Source organism: Salmo salar, chromosome 14 (assembly GCF_965601325.2).
Source record: "Salmo salar chromosome 14, fSalSal1, whole genome shotgun sequence".
NCBI lineage: Eukaryota > Metazoa > Chordata > Actinopteri > Salmoniformes > Salmonidae > Salmo > Salmo salar.
Window position 1 is genome coordinate 38,807,560 of NC_138304.1, and position 27,545 is coordinate 38,835,104.

The 27,545-nt window shown below is 39.9% G+C and overlaps 1 protein-coding gene across 1 annotated transcript; it reads left to right on the top strand.

Moving 5' to 3' along the window:
* Positions 1–20,909: 20,909 nt before the first annotated feature.
* On the top strand, positions 20,910–26,884 carry cah12 (Carbonic anhydrase 12). Its single transcript, NM_001140685.1, is given in 9 exon segments — positions 20,910–20,947; positions 22,889–22,955; positions 23,047–23,073; positions 23,241–23,411; positions 23,556–23,704; positions 24,327–24,422; positions 24,532–24,610; positions 24,784–24,947; positions 26,198–26,884. Coding segments are annotated over 8 exon segments (945 nt in total). The 5' UTR covers positions 20,910–20,947; the 3' UTR covers positions 26,390–26,884.
* Positions 26,885–27,545: the final 661 nt, after the last annotated feature.

The following is a 27,545-nucleotide window of genomic DNA, read 5'->3' on the forward strand; positions in this document are numbered from 1 at the left end:
AAAAAATGTTGGGCCTTCCTCTGAACGCCTTGTGTAGAGATTATGGATGGTAACTGTAAACACATTTCAACATATTTTATACAAGGTTTGTCTATGTTGAAATTTGTACTTGAAATAGATTTTCAACGTTATATCCTCTATTAGAAAACAACAATAGGCTGGGCAGCACCTCCTACTGGAGAAATGATTAATCTACAGCTACCCTTTGGTCTCTCATCCAAGGTTTTAACCAAGCCCAGCCCAGCTATGATATTTATGACTGACTATTACCAATGCGATATCATGAGAATGATTGCTGAGAGATCACCACTTGAAAACTAAATAGATGCACTATTACTATCAAAGGTTATATTTAAAAGAGAATACGTTCTCAATCATCAATGGTGCTATTTAGGCCTATATCACAGTTGCAAAGTCATCAAAAGCAATTGTTTGAATTCAACCCAGAATTCAACTACAAATAGACAATACAATAGGCTTAAGGTTTCAAGCTCTTGTTGATTTCAAATGTAACTGACTTTTGTTGTCTTTTGAGTGGGTGAATGTAGGTTGTAATCTCATTGAGCAACGTCTCAACCAAATATTACCCAATTATCCATGTTGAAATTACATATTATGCCCAGTTGGAGGAAATATGCACAGACACCTGTACGAGCCATGAATCTCTCTTGTGCGCATCTTCCAATGAAGAGTTTGCTGGTGGAGTACAGTACACAAGGGAGACTTGTGACCACAAAGCCAGATAACGTGCAGGAGTTTAAGGATCAGATAAAATGATGTCAAGTAGATGAAGGCAGTAGATAGATGGGTTACCTCAGTTGACTACTCATAGCTGACTTGTGTTGAAAAACAAGGTGTACAGAATGTATGTACATTGATACTGCAGTGAATTTAAAAGCAGATCTTTTGCCAATTTGTGATGGGTTACAGGATCCTAGGCATTGGACATTAGTTCCTAAAGATATTTTTTTGTGACTGAAATGTCTTCTTGGATATGTGAACTTTCAGGTGCCTTAATTACAAACTCATATATGAATAAAAATATGAAATGATGTCACGCCCTGACCTTAGAGATCCTTATTTTTCTCTATGTTTGGTTAGGTCAGGGGGTGACTCGGGTGGGAAAGTCTATGTTTTCTATTTCTTTGTTTTTGGCCGAGTGTGGTTCCCAATCAGAGGCAGCTGTCTATCGTTGTCTCTGATTGGGGATCATATATAAGTTGTCATTTTCCTTTTGGGTTTTGTGGGATCTTGTTTTCTGTTTAGTGTCTGTGCCTGACAGAACTGTTCGCTTTCGTTTTGTTGCTGTACTTATTTTGTTTTAGTGTTTGTTGAATAAACGAATCATGAACACTTACAGCGCTGCGCCTTGGTCTACTTCTACCACCAACGAGAGCTGTTACAGATGAGACTAGTTTAGCCAAGGAGAAAGCACTGAGCTACAGTGTATAGGGAGAAAGAAAAGACAGGATGCTTATGGAGGGGCTAGACATGCCGAGAGATGAGTCCTGATTGGTCTGTCATGTCATGTAACAGTATACATGCTCCCCTGGTCAGTATATATATAATGTCAGGTCTGAAATGATTGGCACCCTTGATAAAGATAAATGTATAAAATAAATAATACAAATACTGAGCTATAGTATGCTTAAAACATTTGGAAATTATATTAATGTATGCTAATTCAATTGCTCAGAGATACAGATAGAGTTTAACAAGCAATACTTTTTTCTCAGAAAGATAGGAGTCAATTATTGGCACCAGTGTTTTCAATACCTTTCAATACCTCACCTTGTGAAGATGATAATGTCACTGAGCATTTTTCTAAATTGTTTCATGAGAGTGGAGAACACATTGGGATCTTAGACCATTACTCCATACAAAACTTTTACAGATCCGTGATATCCTTTCTCTGCGCTTATGGAATGTTCTCTACATATCAAACCAAAAGTTTTCAATGGGGTTCAAGTCTGGAGACTAGTTTCAATGGGGTTCAAGTCTGAAAACGTTGATTTTGTGGTCAATTAACCATTACTTTGTGGATTTTGATGTGTGTTTTTGCTGGAGGATAACTTTCTTTCTACGTAGAACCCAATGATGGTATGTGTGACCAAAGAGGTCTATTTTCATGTAATCTGAACATAGCAAATGTTCCAATCTAAATGCCAATGCCATTTAGGAAACTCCAGGCGTTTACATTTGTAGGATGACATGAGAATGTAGCTCTTTGGCCACGCACACAAGTGATGAATTTAAGCCAAACAATTAAGTTGTTCAAACAACATTTATTTTGAAGGACTTAGTATCACATTTGAACATTTTACTCTAAACAAAACCATAATCGCAACATGCAAGAATATTAAAGCTCTTACTGAATTGCAGTTCATATAAGGAAATCAGTCAATTGAAATAAATTCAATAGGCTCTAATATATGGATTTCACATGACTCGAATACAGATATGTATTTGTTGGTCGCAAATACCTTAAGAAAAAATGTAGGGGCGTTGATCACAAAACAACTCAGTATCTGGTGTGACCACAATTTACCTCATGCAGCACGAGACATCTCCTTCGCATAGAGTTGATCAGGGTGTTGATTGTGGATGTGCGAAGTTGCTGGATTTTGGCAGGAACTGGAAGAGCACACTTCTCCTTCGTGCCAGTGGCCATCGAAGATGAGCATTTGTCCACTGAAGTCGGTTATGACGCTAAACTGCATTCAGGTCAATACCCTGGTGAGGACAGGGAGCTCGCAGATGAGCTTCCCTGAGACGGTTTCCGACTGTTTGTGCAGAAATTCTTTGGTTATGCAAACACACCATTTCATTAGCTGGTCTCAGACAATCCCGCAGGTGAAGAAGCCAGGTGTGGAGGTCCTGGACTGGTGTGGTCACACGAGGTCTGCGTTTTTGAGGCTGGATGGAGGTACTGCCAAATTCTCTAAAACGACGTTGGAGTCGACTTATGATAGATAAATTAACAATAAATTCTCTGGGAGTAGCTCGGGTGGACATTCCTGCCTGTCAGCACGCCAATTGCACGCTCCATCAGAACTTTAGACATCCGTGGCATTGTGCTGTGTGTGACAAAACTGCACATTTTAGAGTGACCTTTTATTGTCCCCATCACAAAGGCTACCTGTGTAAAGATCATTCTGTTTAATCAGCTTCTTCATATGCCACACCTGTCAGATGGATGGATTATCTTGACAAAGGAGACATGCTCACCAACAAGTGTGGAAACACATTTGTGCACAACATTTGAGAGATTAGCTTTTTGTGCGTATGGGAATATTTCTGGGTTATTTTATTTCAGCTCATGAAACATGGGACCAACAATTTACATGTGTTTATATTTCTGTTCAGTTAAGGCTATCTTACAAACTAATGTAACATTCAACCGCAAAATGAGTTACACATCCATGGGCACATTTTCAAGTTACAGTAACTATAACTTTCTTGTAATATCATATAAGTTCATGTTCAAGATAGCATGCATAGGTCATTGCAGGTCTTTGGAGATTTTCACAATTGCTGTAATAATCTGTGCAGAAACTCGAAATTGCATTGAACACTTGCACCATGGACATTTAAACTGTATCTCAACTGCATTCCAGGTCATTTGGTTCTGCTACTAGATGAAGCACAATCTGTTGTATAAATAAAACAATTATCTGAAATTGTATTCCCATTTGAACTTTCCTATGCTTTTAAATGGTTGAAAGCTCAGGAATATACATTTGGGTGACAACTAAATCAAAGAGCAGACATTGTTTTTCCATTGGAATTTAGTTATCCTTTAAATAGTTGAAAGCATAGTGATAACACATTGGATATTCAAATGACTTTTGGCTGTCTATTTGAGTGGGTGAATGTAGATTGTAATGCCATTGATCAATGTCTCAACCAAATATTACCCAATTATCAACATCAGTGGAGGCTCCTCAGAGGAGGAATGGGAGAACCATTGTCAGTGAAATTCAGAAAAATAAAAAAGAGAAACATTGAAAAAGTTAACCTTTTTTATATAAATCTACACTAAATATATTAATGTCACCAAATAATTGATTAAAACACACTGTTTTGCAATGGTCTACAGTAGCCTCAACAGCATTCTGTAGGGTAGCACCATTGTGTAGCCAGTGGACAGCTAGCTTCAGTCCTCCTCTGTGTACATTGAGTTCAATACAAAACCTAGGAGGGTAATGGTTCTCCCCCACTTCCTTAGACTTACATAGTCATTATGACAACTTGCGGAGGATGTCCTCCAACATATCAGCGCTCTTGCAGCATGAATTGACATGTTGTCCTCCTGATCAAAGGATCAGAGAATGAATCTAGTACTGAAAGCATAAGTTACAGCTAGCTTTCACTTAAGTGCATGAACTGTGTTGAGTAGTTGACTCAAAGAGAAAGACAATAGCTGAACAGTTCAACAAATCAATTTAATCCAAAATGAAGGAGAAGCAAGAGAGAGCGAGAGAGAGAGCTATAATTCAAATAACTTTTTTTTTAAACGTTCATTTTGTTAGTTTGCTAGCAATTTCAGCTAGCTAGTTTAGCCTACTCAAACATCCGGTTCAAACAGAGGATACTATGTTAGCTAACTGGCTATGGCTATCAAACCATGTAACTCTTCCAAGTCAAGGTAAGCTTTTGGTTTAATTAATTGATTGCCACTGGGGCGAGCCAATGTAATTGCTAGACTGCTTGCTGTACACTGTACTGAATGATTGTAGCGGGTTTACTAACAAGGTAGTTATAGTTGCTATGTTGATTATGACTTTAATATGGTGAAAACAATGTAGGCTGTGTGTTGCGGTTATGGTATGAAAGTTTGGCTTGGAAATGATTTTTCACCTGGTCACAGACAGATGGTGAGTTGTTCATTGAAGTCCACAAGAAAAGAGAAAAGGTGAGAGGAGGAGTGCATAGATGCGAGAAGCAATTATATACTGAACAAAAATATGAACTCAACATGTTGTGTTTGTCCCATGTTTCACGAGCTGAAATAAAAGATCCCAGAAATGTTCTATACGCACATTAAGCTTATTTCTCTCCAATGTCATTCACAAATCTGTTTACACCCCTATTAGTGAGCATTTCTCCTTTACCAAGATAATCCAGCCACCTGACAGGTGTGGCATTTCAAGAAGCTGATTAAACATTATGATCATTACACAGGTGCACCTTGTGCTGGGGACAATAATAGGCAATTTTGCAGGTTTGTCACACAACGGCATGCCACAAATTCCTCAAGTACTTAGGGAGTGTGCAATTGGCATGCAGACTGCAGGAATGTCCACCAAAGCTGTTTCCAGAGAATTTTATGTTAATTTTGCGAGTATAAACCGCCTCCAACGTCGTTTTAGAGAATTTGGCTGTACGTCCAACCGACATGAAAACCGCAGACCAAGTGTAACCAAGTGTAATCAGGGGTGTATTCATTCTGCCGATTCTGTTGAAAACCATTTTCTTAAACTGAAGCAAATGGACCTGAACAGGGATAAACATACCTAAATTTGTCCAATAGAAACTCTCGTTTGCAACTTTAGGACTAATGATTACAACCTAGATCAGCTTGATGAAGGCAAGAGTTTTCAACTGTCTGTCACCTTAAATGCTCTAATTTCTCTCGACCTGTGCACCTACGTTGCCAACTTTAATTCGTAGGCTAGGTTGTGGCAACCTCATGATGGTTATAGGGAACATTCTAGCATCATGTAGTAGCCTTAACCTATCAATGTTACATTGAGCTGGGTGAACGGAATATAAATGACAGTCATCCAATATGCTGTGATAGAGCTGAGGCCATGCTCTTAAAAACATTTTTGTCCTCCCTCATCTTAAACGGCACCGACCGCCACTGTGTGCCCAATGAGAGAACACGTGCACAGACACCTGTGCGAGCCATGAATCTCTGTTGTGCGTGTGTTCCACTGAAGAGTATGCTGGTGGAGTACAGTACACGAGGGAGACTCGTGACCAAAAAGCCAAAGGATCAGATATAATACTAATGTCAGAGATTGGCATGTAGATAAAGGCAGGAGCTAGATGGGTCACCTCAGATGAATACTAATAGTTTACTTGTGTTGAAAAGCAAGGTGAACACGACACTGTGAATTTGAACGCAGATCTTTGATTGAAAATGTGTTTTTCATTTTAATACTGCACCTGAAAATTTGCCAATTTGTGTTTGGTTACAGGATCCTAGGCGTTTGACCCTAGTTCCTGAAGATTGCGTTTTTTTGTGGCTGAAATGTCTTCTTGAATATGTGAATTTTAATTTGCCTTAACTACAAAATCATATGTGATCTGTAAATATGAATAAAAATGTGAAATAGGTTAGTAAAGGTACTGAGCTATGTAGGGAGAAAGACGGGATCCTTCCAGGCTAGCCATGATTGGCTGAGCTTATGGAGGGGCTGGACATGCCGAGAGATGAGTCCTGATTGGTCTGTCATGTCACAGGCTTCTGTCTGTAACAAAATGAGGCTTCCCTGGTCAGTCAGGTCTGAAATTATTGTCACTCTTGATAATGATAAGAAAAAAAGATTGTACGAAATAAATAACACAATTACTGAGCTAAAGTGTATGCTATTGCTCAGAGATAAGGATTTTGTTTATCTCAGAAAGATAGGAGTCAAGTATTGGCACCAGTGTCTTCAATACCTCACATTACGAGGATAATAATGTCACTGAGCCTTTTTCTAAATTGTTTCATGAGATTGGAGAACACATTGGGATCTTAGACCATTCCTCCATACAGAATCTTTCAAGATCCTTGATATCCTTCGTCTGTGCTCATGAATTGCCCCCTACAATTCAAACCACAGGTTTTCAATTGGGTTCAAGTCCAGAGATTGAGATGGCCACAGCAAAACGTTCATTTTGTGGTCAATTAATCATTTCTTTTGAGCTCTTGTTTTGCTGGAAGATATCTTTCTTTCGATACAAAGCCCAATGCAGGTGTGCATGACCAAAGGGATGACCTTAGGTGGGGTTCCAATGCAAGTGCCAATGCCATTTACCAACTCCAGGCATTTACATTTGTTGGATGACATGAACAAACAATTAAGTCTTTCAAATGACTTATTATCTCATTTGAAAGATTTAGTATCTCATTTTAACAGCTTACTATCTATCTTGTTTGAATGACTTACTACGTATTTCGAAATATATATCTTTTGTAGAATGAGGCATCATTTGTTATGCAGCATGTCAGACCGTTTAACGGTTGCTGCAGCCATTCATTCACTGATTCCATCCATTAATATGATTATTCATTGACAGTTCTTTGATAACCTAAAACAGGGCTGCTTTTGAATGCAGAGCATGTAAGTGGTTGAGTGTGGGAGGACAAAAGAGCGTAATTAAAGCAGATTAAGAAAATGGTGTTGGCCTTCACTCCCGCTGCAATTTTACTCTGGTGCTGCTCAGCCACAAGCTCTGGACATGCTCTGCCTAGCATGTTTTGTTTCCTTTATCACTATTGTTTTAATTAGGTCTATTCAGTTGTAATGATTTAGCCTACCCCACATACAATAGCCTATATCTAGTTTATATTCTACTATATAACATTAGGATATATACTTTCCATTTTGAAGGACTTCAAATGTTTTAACGGATGTTTTAGTTAGCCAATACACAGGCTGTCAAATGTGTATATATATATATTTTGGAATAGAAACACCATAATATAAATCAATTGAATTAAGCTAAACAAATCTGAAAACAGTCGTAAATAATGAAGGCCAGTATTTGCTTCTTTCCATAAATAAAATTGAATCAATAATCTCAAACTGCAAATGATTTGCGCACAGAAGCAAGAAACAACAAGCTTCACATGTGTATTGAGCATGGGAAATGTGCTCTACATATTCAATATTATTATTATTATTATTATAATATTGACAGAAATATACATGTAAAAGCTTACTGTGGTTGGATTAACAAGAAGTTTATCTTTAAAATGGTGTATAATACTTGTATGTTTGAGGAATTTTAATTATGAGATTTCTGTTGTTTGAATTTGGCACCCTGCAATTTCACTGGCTGTTGGCGAGGTGGGACGCTAGCGTCCCGAACAATCCCAGAGGTTATGAAGACATTCTTATTTACAACGACAGCCTAGGAACAGTGGGTTAACTGCCGTGTTCATGGGCAGAACAACACATTTTTACCTTGTCAGCTCAAGGATTCGATCTAGCAACCGTTCAGTTACTGGCCCAACGCTCTAACCACTAGGCTACCTGTCGTATTATTGTGTATACATTTTTTGTAAATAGTTCACTCAAGTTTATTGCACCATACTGGCTGCTTTCTTGTTTTCTTTCTCCCATCAAATCTAAAGAATTAGCAAAATAGACACTAAGAAATGTCATATTTTTGGAGAAATAGCATCCACACACGGGGGCGGCTTCATCTCAATGTACTTTAACATTTTGGGCACAGACAGAAGCCTGTGACATGACAGACCAATCAGGACTCATCTCTTGGCATGTCCAGCCCCTCCATAAGCTCAGCCAATCATGGCTAGCTTGGAAGGATCCCGTCTTTCTCCCTACATAGCTCAGTACCTTGGCTAAACTATTTCACATTTTTATTCATATTTAAAGATCACATATGAGTTTAATTAAGGCAAATTAAAATTCACATATTCAAGAAGACATTTCTGCCACAAAAAAATGTAATCTTTTGGAATTAAGGTCAAACGCCCAGGATCCTGTAACCAATCACAAATTGGCAAATTTTCAGGTGCCGCATTAAAGTGAAAAACACATTTTCAATCAAAGATCTGCGTTCAAATTCACAGTGTCGTGTTCACCTTGCTTTTCAACACAAGTAAGCTATGAGTATTCATCTGAGGTGACCCATCTCGCTCCTGCCTTTATCTACATGCCAATAATTGACATTAGTATTATATCTGATCCTTTGGCTTTTTGGTCACGAGTCTCCCTCGTGTACTGTACTCCACCAGCATACTCTTCAGTGGAACACGCGCGCAACAGAGATTCATGGTTCGCACAGGTGTCTGTGTATGTGTTCTCTCACTGGGCACACAGTGGCGGTCGGTGTCGTTTAAGATGAGGGAGGACAAAAATGTTTTTAAGAGCATGGCCTCAGCTCTATTACAGCATATTAGGATGACTGTCATTTATATTCCGTTCACCCAGCTCAATGTAACATCGATAGGTTTAGGCTATTACATGATGCTAGAATGTTCCCTATACCCATCATGTGGTTGCTACAACCTAGCCTACGAATGAAAGTTGACAACGTAGGTGCACAGGTAGAAAGAAATTAGAGCATTTAAGGTGACAGACAGTTGCACACTATTGCCTGCATTTAGCAGATCTAGGTTGTAATCATTAGTCCTAAAGTTGGAAATGAGAGTTTCTATTGGACAAATTTAGGTATGTTAATCCCAATTTATGTCCATTTGCATAAGTTTAAGAAAGGTTTTTCAACAGAATCGGCAGAATGAATACACCCCTGATCGCACACAAACACAGAACTAACAGCCACACATAAACCGCATGCTCACTTTGCTTGTTTTGTATATATACTGAACAAGAATATAAATGCAACATGCAACAATTTCAATGATTTTACTGTTACAATTCATGTGAATATAAATAAATGCATTAGGCCCAAATCTATGGATTTCACATGATGGGTAGGGACACAGCAATGGGTGGGCCTAGGAGGGCACAAGACCACCCGTGACTGGGTGGTCCTGTGGACCTACAGCCAAATTGGACGTACAGCCAAATTCTCTAAAACAACGTTGGAGGCTGTTTACAGTAGCAACATTTACATTACATTCTCTGGCAACAGCTTTGGTGGACATTCCTGCAGTCTGCATGCCAATTGCACACTCCCTAAGTACTTGAGGAATTTGTGGCTTGTCGTTGTGTGACAAAACTGCAAAACTGCCTTTATTGTCACAAGGTGCACCTGTGTAATGACTATGCTGTTTAATCAGCTTCTTGAAATGCCACACCTGTCAGTTGGATGGATTATCTTGGCAAGGAGAATTGCTCACTAACAGGGATGTAAAAAGTTTTGTGAATGAAATTGGAGAAAAATAAGCTTCATGTGCGTATTTATGTGCGTATTTCAGCTCATGAAACATGGGACAAACACTTTACATGTTGAGTTCATATTTTTGTTCAGTATATAATTCCTTATTCCATCTATGCGCTCCTCCTCTCACCTTTTCTATTTTCTTGTGGACTTCAATGCACAACACATCAGCTGTCTGTGACCAGGTTTAAAATCTTTTCCAAGCCAGACTTTCATACCATAACCGCTAACCGCAACACACAGCCTACATTTTTTTCACCATATTAACATCATAATCAACAGAGCTACTATAACTACCTTGTTTTAAACCCGCTACAATCATTCAGTACAGCGTACAGCAAGCAGTTTAGCAATTACACCGGCTCGCCCCGGTGGAAATAAATAAATTAAACCAAAAGCTTACCTTGACTTGGAAGAGGTTCACTGTTGGATAGCCATAGACAGCTAGCTTACATAGCATCCCTCTGTTCGAAATGGGTTGTCATAATTACTGTGTAAGTCTAAGGAAGTGGGTGAGAACCATGAGCCTCTTAGGTTTTGAATTGAAGTCAATGTTAGCCAGAGGAGGACTGAAACTAGCTGTCCTCCGGCTACACAGTGGTGCTACCCTACAGAATGCTGGTGAGGCTACTGTAGACCATTGCAAAACAGTGTGTTTTAATCAATTATTTGGTGACATGAATATATTTAGTGTAGATTTATCTAAAAAGGTTCACTTTTTGAATGTTTCTCTTTTTTATTTTTCTGAATTTCACTGACAATGGTTCTCCCATTCCTCCTCTGAAGAGCCTCCACTGATGTTGATAATTGGGTAATATTTGGTTGAGACATTGATCAATGGCATTACAATCTACATTCACCCACTCAAATAGACAGCCAAAAGCCAGCCAAAAGTCAGCCAAATGTCTGCTCTTTGATTTAGTTGTCACCCAAATGTATATTCCTGAGCTTTCAACCATTTAAAAGCAATACAAAGTTTAAATGGGAATACAATGTCAGATAATTGTTTTATTTATACAACAGATTGTGCTTCATCTAGTAGCAGAACCAAATGACCTGGAATGCAGTTGAGATACAGTTTAAATGTCCATGGTGCAAGTGTTCAATGCAATTTCGAGTTTCTGCACAGATTATTACAGCAATTGTGAAAATCTCCAAAGACCTGCAACGACCTATGCATGCTATCTTGAACATGAACTTATTATATGATATAACAAGAAAGTTATAGTTACTGTAACTTCAAAATGAGCCCATGGAATTTGTTACTCATTTTGCGGTTGAACGCTACATTAGTTTGTAAGATAGCCTTAACTGAAACACAAGGCTACAATGGGGCGGCAGGTAGCCTAGTGGTTAGACCGTTGGACTAGTAACTGAAAGGTTGCAAGATCAAATCCACAAGCTGACAAGGTGAAGAGCTGTTGTTCTTTACCTTTAACTGCGGTCATTGTAAATAAGATTTTTTCTTATCTGGCTTGCATAGTTAAATGAAGGTAATTAACACAACATGTAAATTGTTAGTCCCAAGTTTCACGAGCTGAAATAAAAGATCCAAATGTGTTTTCCAATCTCATTAATCAAAAAGCCTCATTGACATTATTATCCTCACAAGGTGAGGAATTGAAAGGTATTGAAAACGCTGGTGCATACATACTGTTACAGGGGAGCACACATGCTGTTACATGACAGACCAATCAGGACTCATCTCTTGGCATGTTTAGCCCCTCCATAAGCTCTGCCAATCAAGGCTAGCTTGGAAGTATCCTGTCTTTTCTTTCTCCCTATACACTGTAGCTCAGTGCTTTCTCCTTGGCTAAACTAGTCTCACCATTTCATATTTTTATTCATATATGCGTTTGTAATTAAGGCACCTGAAAGTGCACATATCCAAGAAGACATTTCAGTCACAAAAAAATATCTTTAGGAACTAACGTCAAATGCCTAGGATCCTGTAACCCAAACAAAATTTGACAAAAGATCTGCTTTTAAATTCACAGTGCAGTATCAATGTACATACATTCATTCATACATTCATACACCTTGTTTTTCAACACAAGTCAGCTATGAGTAGTCAACTGAGGTAACCGATCTATCTACTGCCTTTATCTACTTTACATAATTTTATCTGATCCTTAAACTCCTGCACGATATCTGGCTTTGTGGTCACAAGTCTCCCTTGTGTACTGTACTCCACCAGCAATCTCTTCAGTGGAAGACGCGCACAAGAGAGATTCATGGCTCGCACAGGTGTCTGTGCATATTTCCTCCAACTGGGCATAATACGTCATTTCAACGTGGATAATTGGGTAATATTTGGTTGAGACATTGCTCAATGAGATTACAACCTACATTCACCCACTCAATAAGACAGCAAAAGTCAGTTACATTTGTAATCAACATTTGTAATCAAACGTAGGCCTATTGTATTGTCTATTTGTAGTTGAATTCTGGGTTGAATTCAAACAATTGCTGTTGATGACTTTGCAACTGTGATATAGGCCTAAATAGCATCATTGATGATTGAGAACGTATTCTCTTTTAAATATAACCTTTGATAGTAATAGTGAATCTATTTAGTTTTCAAGTGGAGATATCTCAGCAATCATTCCCACGATGTTATATTGGTAATAGTCAGTCATAAATATCATAGCTAAGCAGGGCTGGGCTTGTTTAAAACCTTGGATGAGAGACCTGTAGCTGTAGATAGATCAATTCTCCAGTAGGAGGTGCTGCCCAGCCTATTGTTGTTTTCTAATAGAGGATATAACGTTGAAAATCAAATTCAAGTACAAATTTCAACATAGACAAACCTTGTATAAAATACGTTGAATGCTTTTCAGCAGCAGGGAGACTAGTCAGGATGGAAGGAAAGATGAACGGAGCAAAGAACAGAGATCCTTGATGAAAACCTGCTCCAGAGCGCTCAGGACCTCAGACTGGGGTGAATGTTTACCTTCTAACAGGACAACAACCCTAAGCACACAGCCAAGACAACACAGAAGTGGCTCCGGGACATGTCTCTGAATGTCCTTGAGTGGCCCAGCCAGGACTTGAACCCGATCTAACATCTTTGGAGAGACCTAAAAATAGCTGTGAAGCGACGCTCCCCATCCATCCTGACAGAGCTTGACAGGATCTGCAGAGAAGAATGGGAAAAACTCCCCAAATACAGGTGTGCCAAGCTTGTAGCGTCATACCCAAGAAGACTCGAGGCTGTATCGTTCTTCAACAAAGTACTTAGTAAAGGTTCTGAATACTTATGTAAATGTGATATTTCAGATTTTAAGTTTTAATACATTTGCAAAAATGTCTAAAAACCCATTTTTGCTTTGTAATGATGGGGTATTGTGTGTAGATTGATGAGGGGGGAAAAACTATTTCATCCATTTTAGAATAAGGCTGTAACTTAACCTCTTGGGGCTAGGTGGGACGCTAGCGTGCCACCCGTGGTGCACTCCATCAACAGCAGGTGCATTTCAAGAGCTGCAAATTTGAATCCAAATAAATGTCAAAATTCAAATTTTTCAAAAATACAACTATGTTACACCATTTGAAAGATAAACATCTCCTTAATCTAACCACGTTTTACGATTTCAAAAAGGTTTTACGGCGAAAGCATAAATTTAGAGTATGTTAGGACAGTACATTTACAAGAGTTGTGTGTAATGTTTTGTCAAGTCAAAGACAGGGTCACCAAAACCATAAAACCAGCTAAAATGATACACTAACCTTTTACAATCTCCATCAGATGACACTCCTAGGACATTATGTTAGACAATGCATGCATTTTTAGTTCTATCAAGTTGATATTTATATCCAAAAACAGCGTTTTACTATGGCATTGATGTTGAGGAAATCGTTTCCCTCCAATAACCGGCAGTCAAGTCAGCGTCACAAATTAAATAATTAAAATTAGAAAACATTGGTAAAATATTATATTGTCATTTAAAGAATTATAGATTTACATCTTTTGAACGCAATCAACTTGCCAGATTTAAAAATAACCTTACTGGGAAATCACACTTTGCAATAATCTGAGCACTGTGCCCAGAAAAATACGCGTTGCGATACAGACTAGACGTCATGTTGGGGAGATCTAAAATCGAAAATACTATGTAAATAATCCATTACCTTTGATTCTCTTCATCAGATGTCACTTCCAGGTATCACAGGTCCATAACGAATGTAGTTTTGTTCAAAAAAGCTCATCATTTATGTCCAAAAATCTCCGTCTCGTTAGCACATGATGTAAGCCAGCCGGACTTCTCGTCATGAACGAGGGGAAAAAATATATTTCCGTTCGTTCAAACATGTCAAACGTTGTATAGCATAAATCATTAGGGCCTTTTTTAACCAGAACATGAATAATATTCAAGGTGGACGAATGCATAGTCTTTTATAACGTATTGGAACGAGGGTACCCAACATGAAGTAGCGCGCCAGGTGTCTAATGGGACATCACCGTTCCATGGCTCTTGTTCGGTCAGATCTCCCTCCAGAAGACTCAAAACACTTTGTAAAGGCTGGTGACATCTAGTGGAAGCAATAGGAAGTGCCAAAATATTCCTAAACCCCTGTGTTTTTCAATGGGATAGGTTTAAAGTCAATACAACACATCAGGTATCCACTTCCTGTCAGAAAATGTCTCAGGGTTTTGCCTGCCAAATGAGTTCTGTTATACTCACAGACACCATTCAAACAGTTTTGGAAACTTTAGAGTGTTTTCTATCCATATATAATAAGTATATGCATATTCTAGTTACTGGGTAGGATTAGTAACCAGATTAAATCGGGTACATTTTTTTTATCCAGACGTGCAAATGCTGCCCCCTAGACCCAACAGGTTAACAAAACGTGGAAAAAATCAAGGGGTCTGAATACTTTCCGAATGCACTGTACACATACACACACTACATATGCCCACACACACATACTGTAGCAAGCGCATACATGCATTCTGACGCCACACACACACACATGGCTGCTACCATCTTATCTATCCTGTTACCTATAAACCTTACCCTTACTATATGTACAGTACACAGCTACCTCAATTACCTCGTACTCTGCACATCGACTCAGTACTGGTGCTCCCTGTACACTAACGTTCTAAAGTTTGGGGTCACTTAGAAATGTGATTGCACCTAAATTTAGATTGCACCTAAATCATCCATTTATCGGATCATCAAGAACTTCAAGGAGAGTGGTTAAATTGTTGTAAAGAAGGCTTCTGGGTGCCCAAGAAAGTCCAGCAAGCGCCAGGACCGTCTCCTGAAGTTGATTCAGCTGGTCACCACCAGTACAGAGCTTGCTCAGGAATGGCAGCAGGCAGGTGTGAGTGAATCTGCACGCACAGTGAGGCAAAGACTTTTGGAGGATGGCCTGGTGTCAAGAAGGGCAGCAAAGGGGCTTCTTTGCACACCTGTGCAGTGGAAATGTTTTTGGGGGGGATTCAGTTCATTTGAATGGCAAAGAGGGACTTTGCAATTAATTACAATTAATCTGATCACTCTTCATAACATTCTGGAGTATATGCAAATTGCCATCATACAAACTGAGGCAGCAGACTTTGTGAAAATGTATATTTGTGTCATTCTCTCAACTTTTGGCCACGACTGTACACCAGTGCTGCCCCTAGTGTTCCAGGAATGCTGACCTTCTTCCTCCTCTTCCCACAAGGCGTATACACCTGATAATCAATGCCATGGAATGTGAGTATCTTCACAAGTTAAACACTGACTATCCAACGTCAGAGAGGAGAGGTGGTGGTGGATGTCACAAGTTTAAAATGCATTGATACCATCATTACCGCCTTTCTTGCTTTCCCTTATCTCAATCTTAATCTCAATCTGTTTGTCGCATTCTCTTGACTGTCACATGTACATTCCCGTAGAAATATCAGAATATTTGAGAAGTAGGGCATGACAATGATAGTCTGGCTGGCTGACATCAAACTTGAAGTTCCTCTGACTTCAGAATCTGGAAAGGCTGTTTCTCCTCTGTGTCTTCTCACTCAAACACTCACATGGGCAGCCACACAGCCCCCGAGCGCTGCACCCTCCACTACAACTGTTGGATTTTCAAATCCTTACAACGAGAGGTCTCAAGCCCACAGGATGTTTTTGTTGTTGAGAGAACCAATCAAAGCTCAAGCTAAATTCTGCATTAATACTGCACTAACAACGGACTCCTGTCCAGATCAGTGTGTCACTGCTCTCCCTCACTGTGTACTATCTGAGTTTTGTCAGCCAAGCTACAACACAGAAATATGAGCAGTCATTATGGCCAATGTATTGACAACACTACAATGAATTTATCAATCATACCTCTCAAGTACATTGACATATTTTATTGACGTCATGTCCTGGCTTAGTTTACAGTCATCATTGGTAGCAAACACAGTAACCTGGGGCTATATTTGCCAACGTATTGACATGCATCTTCATCTTCTCATAAAAATCTCAGGGATGATTGATTCAATTGGCACATAATGGTGTCTGCCTGGGTTTCCTTGCTTCTATTCAATACTTTATTTGTACACTGCTCAAAAAAATAAAGGGAACAATTAAACAACACAATGTAACTCCAAGTCAATCACACTTCTGTGAAATCAAACTGTCCACTTAGGAAGCAACACTGATTGACAATAAATTTCACATGCTGTTGTGCAAATGGAATACATTTACATTTACATTTAAGTCATTTAGCAGACGCTCTTATCCAGAGCGACTTACAAATTGGTGCATTCACCTTATGATATCCAGTGGAACAACCACTTTACAATAGTGCATCTAAATATTTTAATGGGGGGGGGGGGTTAGAAGGATTACTTTATCCTATCCTAGGTATTCCTTAAAGAGGTGGGGTTTCAGGTGTCTCCGGAAGGTGGTGATTGACTCCGCTGTCCTGGCGTCGTGAGGGAGCTTGTTCCACCATTGGGGTGCCAGAGCAGCGAACAGTTTTGACTGGGCTGAGCGGGAACTGTGCTTCCTCAGAGGTAGGGGGGCCAGCAGGCCAGAGGTGGATGAACGCAGTGCCCTTGTTTGGGTGTAGGGCCTGATCAGAGCCTGAAGGTATGGAGGTGCCGTTCCCTTCACAGCTCCGTAGGCAATCACCATGGTCTTGTAGCGGATGCGAGACTAGACAACAGGTGGAAATTATAGGCAATAAGCAAGACACCCCCAATAAAGGAGTGGTTCTGCAGGTGGTAACCACAGACCACTTCTCAGTTCCTATGCTTCCTGGCTGATGTTTTGGTCACTTTTGAATGCTGGCGGTGCTTTCACTCTAGTGGTAGCATGAGACGGAGTCTACAACCCACACAAGTGGCTCAGGTAGTGCAGTTCATCCAGGATGGCACATCAATGCGAGCTGTGGCAAGAAGGTTTGCTGTGTCTGTCAGCGTAGTGTCCAGAGCATGGAGGCGCTACCAGGAGACAGGCCAGTACATCAGGAGACGTGGAGGAGGGCATAGGAGGGCAACAACCCAGCAGCAGGACCTCTACCTCCGCCTTTGTGCAAGGAGGAGCAGGAGAAGCACTGCCAGAGCCCTGAAAAATGACCTCCAGCAGGCCACAAATGTGCATGTGTCTGCTCAAACGGTCAGAAACAGACTCCATGAGGGTGGTATGAGGGCCCGACGTCCACAGGTGGGGGTTGTGCTTACAGCCCAACACCGTGCAGGACGTTTGGCATTTGCCAGAGAACACCAAGATTGGCAAATTCACCACTGGCGCCCTGTGCTCTTCACAGATGAAAGCAGGTTCACACTGAGCACGTGACAGACGTGACAAAGTCTGGAGACGCTGTGGAGAACGTTCTGCTGCCTGCAACATCCTCCAGCATGACCGGTTTGGCGGTGGGTCAGTCATGGTGTGGGGTGGCATTTCTTTGGGGGGTCGCACAGCCCTCCATGTGCTCGCCAGAGGTAGCCTGACTGCCATTAGGTACCGAGATGAGATCCTCAGACCCCTTGTGAGACCATATGCTGGTGCGGTTGGCCCTGGGTTCCTCCTAATGCAAGACAATGCTAGACCTCATGTGGCTGGAGTGTGTCAGCAGTTCCTGCAAGAGGAAGGCATTGATGCTATGGACTGGCCTGCCCGTTCCCCAGACCTGAATCCAATTGAGCACATCTGGGACATCATGTCTCGCTCCATCCACCAACGCCACATTGCACCACAGACTGTCCAGGAGTTGGCGGAGGCTTTAGTCCAGGTCTGGGAGGAGATCCCTCAGGAGACCATCCGCTACCTCATCAGGAGCATGCCCAGGCGTTGTAGGGAGGTCATACAGGCACGTGGAGGCCACACACACTACTGAGCCTCATTTTGACTTGTTTTAAGGACATTTCATCAAAGTTGGATCAGCCTGTAGTGTGGTTTTCCACTTTAGTTTTGAGTGTGACTCCAAATCCAGACCTCCATGGGTTGATAAATTGGATTTCCATTGATTCTTTTTGTGTGATTTTGTTGTCAGCACATTCAACTATGTAAAGAAAAAAGTATTTAATAAGATTATTTATTTCATTCAGATCTAGGATGTGTTGTTTAAGTGTTCCCTTTATTTTTTTGAGCAGTATATTTTTCCCACAGTTCATATCAGTGTGTAGTGTAGGTCGCACTTGAATGGAAAAGGTGGAGACAACCAAGCTTGGACGTAATGTTCTGAGAACCAAATATTTATCAGAGTTTGGTGAGTGCGTGGTTGTCCTATGGTTATTTTGAGTCCAACCTTCCCACAACTTTCTAGTAAAGGTGCAGGATAGTTGCTTGGATTTGGAACATTCTCAGAATTCTCAGCACATAAAAACATGATTTTCTTGATATTTCATTACTTTAACAGAAGTTTTCCTAAAAGTTCTACACATGGTTACATTTAATTTCAATTTTTGTAATGTTCTAGGAACATTCTGCAACTGGCTTGACATTGGGAATGTTCTCAAATAGTTCAGAGAAAGTTATGAAACAACGTTCTCTTGTGGGAATTTCAGTACTTCAGCATAACGTCTCTTACAGGCAGGGACGTATTTATTTGTATTTATTTAATCTTTATTTAACCATGCAAGCCAGTTAAGAACAATTTCTCATTTACGATGACGGCTTGCAAAAAGGCAAAAGGTGTCCTGCGGGGACAGGAACCTGGGATTAAAAATAAAAAATAAATACAATATAAATATAGGACAAAACACACATCACAACAAGAGAGACAACACAACACTGCATAAATACAAACCTAAGACAACAACATAGCAAGGCAGTAACACATGACAACACAGCATGGTAGAAACACAACATAACAAAAACATGGTAGAAACGCAACATGGTAGCAGCACAAAACATGGTACAAACATTATTGGGCACAGACAATAGCACAAAGAGCAAGAAGGTGGAGACAACAATACATCACACAAAGCAGCCACAACTGTCAGTAAGAGTGTCCATGATCGAGTCTTTGAATGAAGAGATTGAAATAAAACTGTCCAGTTTGAGTGTTTCTTGCAGCTCGTTAAAGTCGTTAGCTGCAGCAAACTGAAAAGAGGAGCGACCCATGGATGTGTGGGCTTTGGGGACCTTTAACAGAATGTTACTGGCAGAACGAACGGGTGTTGTATGTGGAGGATGAGGGCTGCAGAAGGTTTATCTCAGATAGGTGGGAGTGAGGCCAAAGAGGGTTTTATAAATAAGCATCAACCAGTGGGTCTTGCTACGTTTATACAGAGATGACCAGTTTACAGAAGAGTATAGAGTGCAGTGATGTGTCCTATAAGGAGCATTGGTGGCAAATCTGATGGCCGAATGGTAAAGAACATCTAGCTGCTCGAGCACACCCTTACCTGCCTATCGATGAGGTATGTCTCCGTAATCTTGCCTGGGTAGGATGGTCATCTGAATCAGGGTTAGTTTGGCAGCTGGGGTGAAAGAGGAACGATTACGATAGAGGAAACCAAGTCTAGATTTAACTTTAGCCTGCAACTTTGATATGTGCTGAGAGAAGGACAGTGCACCATCTAGCCATACTCCCAAGTCCTTGTATGAGGTGACTACCTCAAGCTCTAAACCCTCAGAGGTAGCAATAACACCTATGGGATGAGGGGCATTCTTCATACCAAACCACATGACCTTGTTTTGGAGGTGTTCAGAACAAGGTTAAGGGTAGAGAAAGCTTGTTGGACACTAAGAAAGCTTTGTTGTAAAGCATTTAACACATTAACAGGGTTTGAATTTTAGTGAAGTCAGGAAGGCTGGAAAGGAGGAAGGAGGAACGCTTCTTTTGAAGCAGGACAGTTTTTCTTCTGAAAAGAGCAAACAACCTTTTATTCAAAAGGGAGTCAAGGAGTGTGAAGAGATTCCCCCAATCTATATGTTCATCTATGCAGTTTGTTTCTATGTCAAGTTGCAAATAAAGTGCCATTGTGGATGTATTTTGTCTGAAGCAGTTGTATTGTTTAAAACACTATGATGAACTGTATCCCAAATAGTCTACTGTTGAATCATGTCATTTTATTTAGATTGACTGGTTGTGCCACTATGAGGACTACTCTGAAGCCAAGATTTTTGAGTTTGCTAAAGCTGCACTATTTCATTGTTCTTAAGGTCCAAGTTAACATTTCATTATTGTCATTGTCACAGGTACTGCATAACTTTCCCGGCAAAGCTCACCTAACTTTCTGCTTTCCAAATGAGCGTTCTTTTTACAGTATTACACAATTTTGAACACACAGCTTAAAACCCACCGGCTGAGTTAAAAAAGGAGGCGTGTTTATTATTTTTAGTTCAGGTGTGCCACTGAATATAAAGAGGAAGGATGGGAGGCTGAGCGCACAGGACTGAGAGGTGAAAACAGGTGCAACTTCAAGGTAAGATGATTCTGGCATTGATGCTCACAGACAGACATTTATGGAACAAAATACCCTGCTTTTAAGATATGGCATGTTTGAAGTGGCACACATCTCATTGACTAGGCTAGGCTAAGAAGTTACAGCTGTTTCACTGCATTTATGCCAAATCATGTGATGGGAAGTCAGTGACTATTCATTTGTTTTGTTTTCATGCTTCCTATTAATTTACCAAGGTATGAATTGCAAAGAGTGTGAGGTTGGGGTATCGAAAATACATTGTTTATTGATGTTTAAAATTATTTTCCGGATGTTTAAAATACATATTGTTTTGGTAATTGTTTCTATGGCCAAATTTCAGCCATACTTAATCACTTATATCTACATGTCAACGAAGAAAGCATTATGTGTATTTTCAAAAGTAACATTTCCAATTAATATAGGATTTCAGTGTGGAATAAAAGATTGCAGTAGGCCTATGTAATATTTATAATTGTTGCCATCTGTCACTTGCACAAAAGCATCAGAACTGTCAGTGGTCATGTGCAAAGTTCTGAAGAACCAACAGCACACTTCAACAATGGTTCCAGAAAAGGTTTTAATAATGAGTGTTGGCACTCGGGTGACTGGTTAGGCCAGGGAGACTGGTTAGCCCAGGAGAAGAAATTGGCGAACAGGTAACCCAAACTAAGATGGCTTGGCAGAAGGAAAGACACAGAATTGGTTAGTCTCAGTCTGGTTGAGTTTTAATTGATTTCAGTGTGTGCTGGAATAAAAATCTCAGAACAAACAATAATAAATAAAATGCCATAATGCATAAATCAAATCATAAAGATAGTCACTATTCAGAAAATGGCAAACAATCAGAATTCATCCCGGTAGTTTCAACATGACATCATTTATTCTAAGTCATTTCATATCTCAGTCCAGAAATAATTAGCTCTAATTAACAGAATTCATTCATAAATAAGAGAGATAGGAAACGGAGTAATCAGCTCGATACTTTACCCGCCAACATAACAAAGGAAAATATGCTCCGGGAGCCGTATATACGTTTACAAACAATCGTGAGGCAACTCAAAACAATCACCCGCATCAGTGAAAACTGTCAAACAAAAATACATGTCTATTTACTCACGTTTGCTTCTTGGACGCACACAAAGTAAACAAAAAGGATTCAGTGTTGCTGGGGAACCTGACAGATATCAAAACAACAGATAAAAGTGGAGTTTTAATGCCAGCCTTTCCTAACAGGCATTTTGGTTGCGTTTTCCCCTGCTTAGATGTTGCATGCATTAACCAATGGCTGTGTGACATGTCAAAGACTGTCATCGAATGACAGATTGCTATAACATATGATGTGGTTATTTGGTATGTAAAAATCATATCTAGGTCAAATTAAGATCTGTAGCCAGGACACCGGGGTTAACACCCCTACTCACTATGACTGTGATATTGTATGTGGTTGTTAATCTACCTTAGTTGAATGCACCGACTGTAAGTCACTTTGGATAAGAGCGTCTTCTAAATGACCAAAATATAACAATTAACATGTTCAAAGCACACTGGGTATTATACTAATGAGCTCCGTCACCAAACAAGACCAAATTTGGTCAGTCTGGACGAAATCTGAACCAATCATAGACGTCTACTTTTGTCCATGTTTCACAAGTTTGGACAGCACAGTACGGTAGAGCATAGTAGAGTAGAGTAGAGTAGAGTAGAGTAGTGTCCAAACTTGTGAAATATCAGTGCCTATATTTGGATCAAATCAAGGCCAGTACCGATTCGACCAAATCGGAACCAATCATAGACATCTACGTTTGTGGACAGTGTGGATGTTGAAATCAAGACCAGGGCGGACTGACCCAATTTCAACCACTTTTCTATGTGCATAGACATCTCGTGTTGGTCGGTGGTTAGTGGTCTCTCCATTCATAATTACCTTTATCTCGCTTTCAGATGAATCGACTTGTGGTTATCGTTGCGACACTCTTTGTCCCCACTACATACAGTGCTACAGGCGGTTGTAAGTGATTATTCTATTATTTTGTTGGACTGTGACTCTTCTATCAATGTTGTGACTCTGCATAACTTTTTCCCTTCTTCAATTTTAACAGCGTGGTGTTACCATGATCCTAGTTGTGGTAAGTATTGGTTTTACCCCCTGGTTACAGTGTAATTTGTATTCACAAATTGAAGTGATTGCGATAGCAGTTGATAATAGACTATAGAATTGATCTATTAGCATATTATATGACCCTTATAAAACGATGGTACATTGACACCATGGTTTGATTGATTCCATGTTAAGACGATACCACTTGGTCCACCATTGCCAGTGAACATTGCAACGGATCCCGTCAGTCTCCCATCAACATCGTCTCTGCATCGGCAGTGGGCGATGAAACCCTGACTGCCTTCACCTTCACCAAATACGGAGACAACTCTACAATGAAGAATATCAAGAACACTGGCAAAACTGGTGAGGAGAATGGATGGATGCCTTGCCTTCTCAATCCATACACACAAAGTCCCACTTGAGGATAATGTGTGAACCAAACCAGGAACCCTTATGTGCAAAATGTAACCAATTCCTCTCTTTTTGTTCCTCCTCTCTTTCTTTCAGTCAAAGTGGAGCTGACGAGTGGTGTTCAGGTTACAGGTGGGGCACTGTCAGAGGCCTATGACAGCCTGCAGTTTCACCTCCACTGGGGGAATGGTACCTCAGTCCCTGGGTCTGAGCACACAGTTGATGGAACCCGCTACCCCATGGAGGTATGGGAAGGTTCAACACAACATTGCTGCGTTCTGATTCTCTAACCTTCTCCAGAGTGTCCCCTCATCCACCCCCCTTCAAGGATTAGTGCAAGCATGGCTGGAGGAAGTTTCCAACATATTCCAAGCACTAATCCATTCCTTTTAAATTCATGCAGGGAAGAGTGTATTAGTACACTTTGGGAGAAGGGTTAAGAATCTGAATGTAGCCCATTTATCATTGGGTGGTACTTCTCATACTGATGCACATATACCACACTGCAATGGATCAATGACAAGGTCTTCATTTAGCCTTAGTCCAGTCTGAATTAATTCCCCTCCAGCCAAACTGCATCCTGCCTTGGTTTACTAGAAAACTGACAGATGCGGAGATGTAACCAATCTCAAATTCATAAATGGTGGAATAATCCAACTGTTGTACTGAGCTCATGAGGCATTTATACGTTCTATTCCTCAAGAATCAGGGGGCATATATATATATCATTCATTTAAATGACCCTTAATAAACAGCTGTATATATGGCAGATTGTAGTCAACCTTTTTAAATGTATCATTACAACGTTTGAATTTTCCAATGGATTCAGATAACTTTTTACATCAACTGTTCTGCTTCACCTTTCAGTTGCACATAGTAAATGCCAAGTCTTCGCACAACGGCAACACGACCACGGCCATTACAGACAGCACGGGACTCGCTGCTCTTGGCTTCTTCATAGAGGTGAGCGGATGCTTTAAATTTCCTGGAAATGGCATCCATTTTTCCACAGTAGATTGGCATTTAAATGTTTTATTGCTGTTTTTTATGACTAAAGTCGTTTTTCAAACAGGCCATGTCGGGTAATGCAACTGGTTCACCACCAGCCTGGAATACTCTGACATCCTACTTGGCCAACATCACACTAAAAGGTGAGAGGAGAGATTTGACTGGTTCTGATTTGATCAAGATCTACTTCCTCAAAATAAAGTTTGGAAGAGGATTTGGGATTAGTCTTCTCTTTGAATTCAAAATTAGTAATTGTCTTGTTCAATTTCAGTAGCATATGATTTTATATACGTTTTATCTTTCTCTCTTCCTCAAGATGATATTGTAAACATTACTCATGCTATTTCATTGGATGAGCTCCTGGAAGGGGTGGACCGTACCAAATACTACCGTTACCTTGGCTCCCTGACCACTCCCAATTGCAATGAGGCTGTGGTTTGGACCGTGTTCAAGGACCCTATCAAAGTCAGCCAGGACTTGGTGAGTTTGTGCAACAATTTCACCAGAAACCCGAACACCATTTCTACTTCGCAGAAAATAAACATAGCTCCGACAAGAACTGTATTCAATTATCTTTCAGTGCAGGATCAATTCCTTATCCATTCTGCTTATGAAACATTATAAAAGTAATGATTCAAAAATATTACCAAACATGATCTTTCATCTGGGCTGGTACAACAAAAGAGATTGTGATGTATCAATTGGCTCTTCAAGAAGTCATGAGCATACAGATCCCATATCTTAATTTGAGTCAGTTTCAAACAGCAGGAAATACTTGCAGCAAAAGGAAATATAGATTGTTATGTGGATTATATTTAAAGGGCATTTTTTATAAGGGTTGCTACATTTTTTGTTAGGGCAAATCAAGTCGGATAATTTAACGTGGCGATTACAAACTTTAGAAACCTTTTTAAAAAACTTTAATACACTAAATGTTAGCATGTCATGCTGTGCAGGAAAATTCATGCAACAGGATGTATGGCATATGTACACACATTTAACCTCTCTTGGCTAGGTTGGATGGTACTTGAAAATACACATAATATGTCAAAATAAAGCTTAACTTCTTGTTAATCCAGCAGCGGTGTCAGATTTCAAAAAGGCTTTGTGGCGAAAGCAAACCATGCAATTATCTGAGGACAGCACCCCACCATACAAATGCATAACAATCTTTTTCAACCAGGCAGGTGGCGACACAAAAATCAGAAATAACGATATAATTCATGCCTTACCCAATTGAAAACACAGTGAACTCAATTTTTTTTTATCCTGGATGGTTTTTCCTCGGGGTTTCGCCTGCCAAATAAGTTATGTTATACTCACAGACATAAGTTTAACAGTTTTGGAAACTTTAGAGTGTTTTCTATCCACATCTACCAATTATATGCATATCCAAGCTTCTGGGCCTGAGTAATTTACTTTGGGCACGCTTTTCATCCGGACGTCAAAATACCGCCCCCTATCCCAAAGTTAATACATTTCTTATTTTAATAACATTTTTAACTGAAATGCAACGACATGCCTTAAAGTTGTTGTTTTTGTGATCTATTTATGTATTTACTTGGAGAGCAATTGCCTCAAAGTTTAGTTGATTTCACATTATTTGGCAGCTCAACTAAAACTAGATGTTGAACTGACATTTGTGCCCAGTGGGTAAAGCCATTGGGCCAGCTTGATTTCACACTTATGTCTATGATCCTATCTGAAATTAATTAACCTTCTCCCCTCAGATTGATCTCTTCAGCACAACATTGCACATTGACCACAACTCCACCTCTGCCTTGATGACTAACGTCTTCAGGAACATCCAGCCTGGCAACGACTGGGTGGTGACGACCCAGGGCCGTCCAGCATCGGGAGCCTCCACAATGTGCTCCTCTCTGGGCCTCATTGCCCTGGCCTGGATGCTGCTGAGGGTTTAGTGACGGCGAGTACTCCTTACCTGAAGTGCATTGCCATATCGCCATGAACCCTCAAGCTACCAACATATTTTCCTTATATCGATTACCAACAGGGGTCATCTTGACCCAAAGGAGAAACTATTGGAAAAACCAACAATCATAGCGAAATGTGTTAAACGTATTTATTTTCAAAACATAATTATTTAGAAATGTAATGAATATTATCTGATATAAAATGACCTAAACAAACTGTTGTTTTATCAAAAAGAAAAAAATGTTTCTCCTTTACAATGTGCAGCTTGAGTACAATCCACCTTAGAACAAAAATCATATTTACCATCATTTGATTAAAGTATTATTTAGTTTTCAGAATTTTGAAGTAAATATTAATGTTGTCATATTAATGTGGTAAAAATGACTGCCATTTAAAGGGGCAGTACACAAATTCAGCAATACATTTTATTAACAAAAGGTTGTTCAATTTACTTTTAAAGTGATCCTAAGACACATTGACACAAAATATGACTTAGTGTTCTTTTTTGACTAACTCCACATTAGCATCGCTGCTGGTGAAAAAATGGGAGTGATAGGGGCTATGGCAACATGCTTCAAAATACATGCCAGAATCATCTAAGTCACTTCAAATCAAAACGGTATAGCACCCACAATGTTATAAGTTGCACATATATAATACCGAGGAAGAAAGGAATTCAGGTATTCATATAACATTTTCAGTAGAATAAAAACATTTCTGAGAATACACACCAATACAAACTGTGTACATTCCGAGTCTAGCTGGTTTCTGTATTACAGTTCCCCCAAGTACTCAGACCACCGACAGACTTTAATGACTTGGTTTGATTGCAACTAAGCACACATCCAAGGTAGTATTGATTTTGATGGGGATTATTATTATGCTAATTCAATTTCTAAGGGGCTGCGGAAATTGACTCTAGGGGGTTAAGCAGTATAATCCAGCTACCACCTGCAGCTGTATGCAAGGTTCTTTATATCAAGTAGCCAGCAAAGACGGCAACATGTAGGCTATTGACCACACCTGACTTCGTAATAGCAAACTAAATGAAGCATGGTACTGGCAGGTAAACTCATTGCCATATTGAGCTCTCAATAGACCAGCAAAGGTAATTCTATCATTACATGACTGTCTACTAGGCCT